General features: G+C 41.0%; 1 protein-coding gene across 1 annotated transcript; it reads right to left on the bottom strand.

Annotated features, from left to right (window-relative positions):
* Positions 1–350: 350 nt before the first annotated feature.
* Positions 351–1,298, bottom strand: LOC115457266 (olfactory receptor 1509-like). Its single transcript, XM_030186688.1, has one exon. It carries the CDS (start codon positions 1,296–1,298, stop codon positions 351–353), a length of 948 nt encoding a protein of 315 aa, XP_030042548.1.

The raw sequence follows: 1,298 nt of genomic DNA, 5'->3' as shown, positions 1-1,298 counted from the left end.
GTTCAGTTTTAAGCGCCAACTACAGAATGTTGGGAAAAGTGTCTTGAACGAAAACTGCTGCAGAATCTCTAAAAAATAATTTTAAAAGCATAACCACTAGCAGTTCAATGCACATGTTTTTACTCAAATCGGGGTTCTTGGATCCCACAGTGGATGTGACTAGAGACAGCACCCACTTTACACTAAGGACAGCAAAATTCATTCAGCTTTAACATCTGTTTAAAAATAAAAGTCCTAATTACAAAATTAATCAAGGAAAAATATCAGGAATTGAAAGCGTAAAGACTATACATCAATCAGTGAGACCACATGGTTTACACAATGGTCTCTTTCTTCAACCGGACAGGAAATCAGTTGTTATGTGTCCCCAGTGAAGGTACTTTCCTACCTCCCAATTTCTTCATGGCTTTTCTCGCCGTCTCATTTCTAAGAGTATAAATGCAGGGGTTTAACAAAGGGGTCACAATCGTGTAAAAAACAGAGAGCAGTTTGTCAACATCAAATATAACTGATGGTCTCATGTAGAGAAAGACAATGGGACCATAAAACAAAGTGACCACCAGGAGGTGGGAAGCACAAGTAGAGAAAGCTTTCTGTCTTCCCTCAGAGGAGCGAATTTTTAAGAGAGTAGAGATAATGTATGCGTAAGATGTAACCAACACTGAGAAACAAATAATGGCTAATACTCCACCATTGACCCTATCTGCGATTTCACTGAAAAAGGTAGTAGAGCAAGCCAACACAGATAAGGCGTGGCCTTCACAAAAGAAATGGTCTATCTCATTAGGACCACAGAAGGACAGCTGAACTATAGGAAATGCCTGACCAAAGCCATGAATGAAACCTCCTACCCATGTCAAAACCACCAGCAGGAGACAGACTCGTCTGTTCATTATTGTGGTATAACGCAAAGGATTACATATGGCAACATAGCGGTCATAAGCCATCAGGACCAGGAGGAAGCTTTCTGCACCGCCAATGAAATGCATGAAAAACAATTGAGCTATGCAGTCTCTGAAAGAGATGGTTTTTCTTGGCAACAGAAAATGAACAAGGGATCTGGGGACAGTGACTGTAGAAAAGCCCAGATCGATGAAAGACAAGTTGCTGAGGAAGAAGTACATAGGAGTGTGCAGCTGAGAGTCCACATAGATGGTTATCATAATGAGGAGATTCCCAGCTATGGTGCCCAGGTACATCACTAGAAACAGCCCAAAGAATATTATCTGTAAGTCTGGATTCCTAGAAAGTCCAAGGAGGATGAATTGTGTGACTATGGTTTCATTCCTGATAGCCAT

This window comes from Microcaecilia unicolor, chromosome 14, assembly GCF_901765095.1.
Source record: "Microcaecilia unicolor chromosome 14, aMicUni1.1, whole genome shotgun sequence".
Lineage (NCBI taxonomy): Eukaryota > Metazoa > Chordata > Amphibia > Gymnophiona > Siphonopidae > Microcaecilia > Microcaecilia unicolor.
Note: the sequence above shows the minus strand (reverse complement) of the source record. Positions and strands in the feature narration are given on the sequence as shown.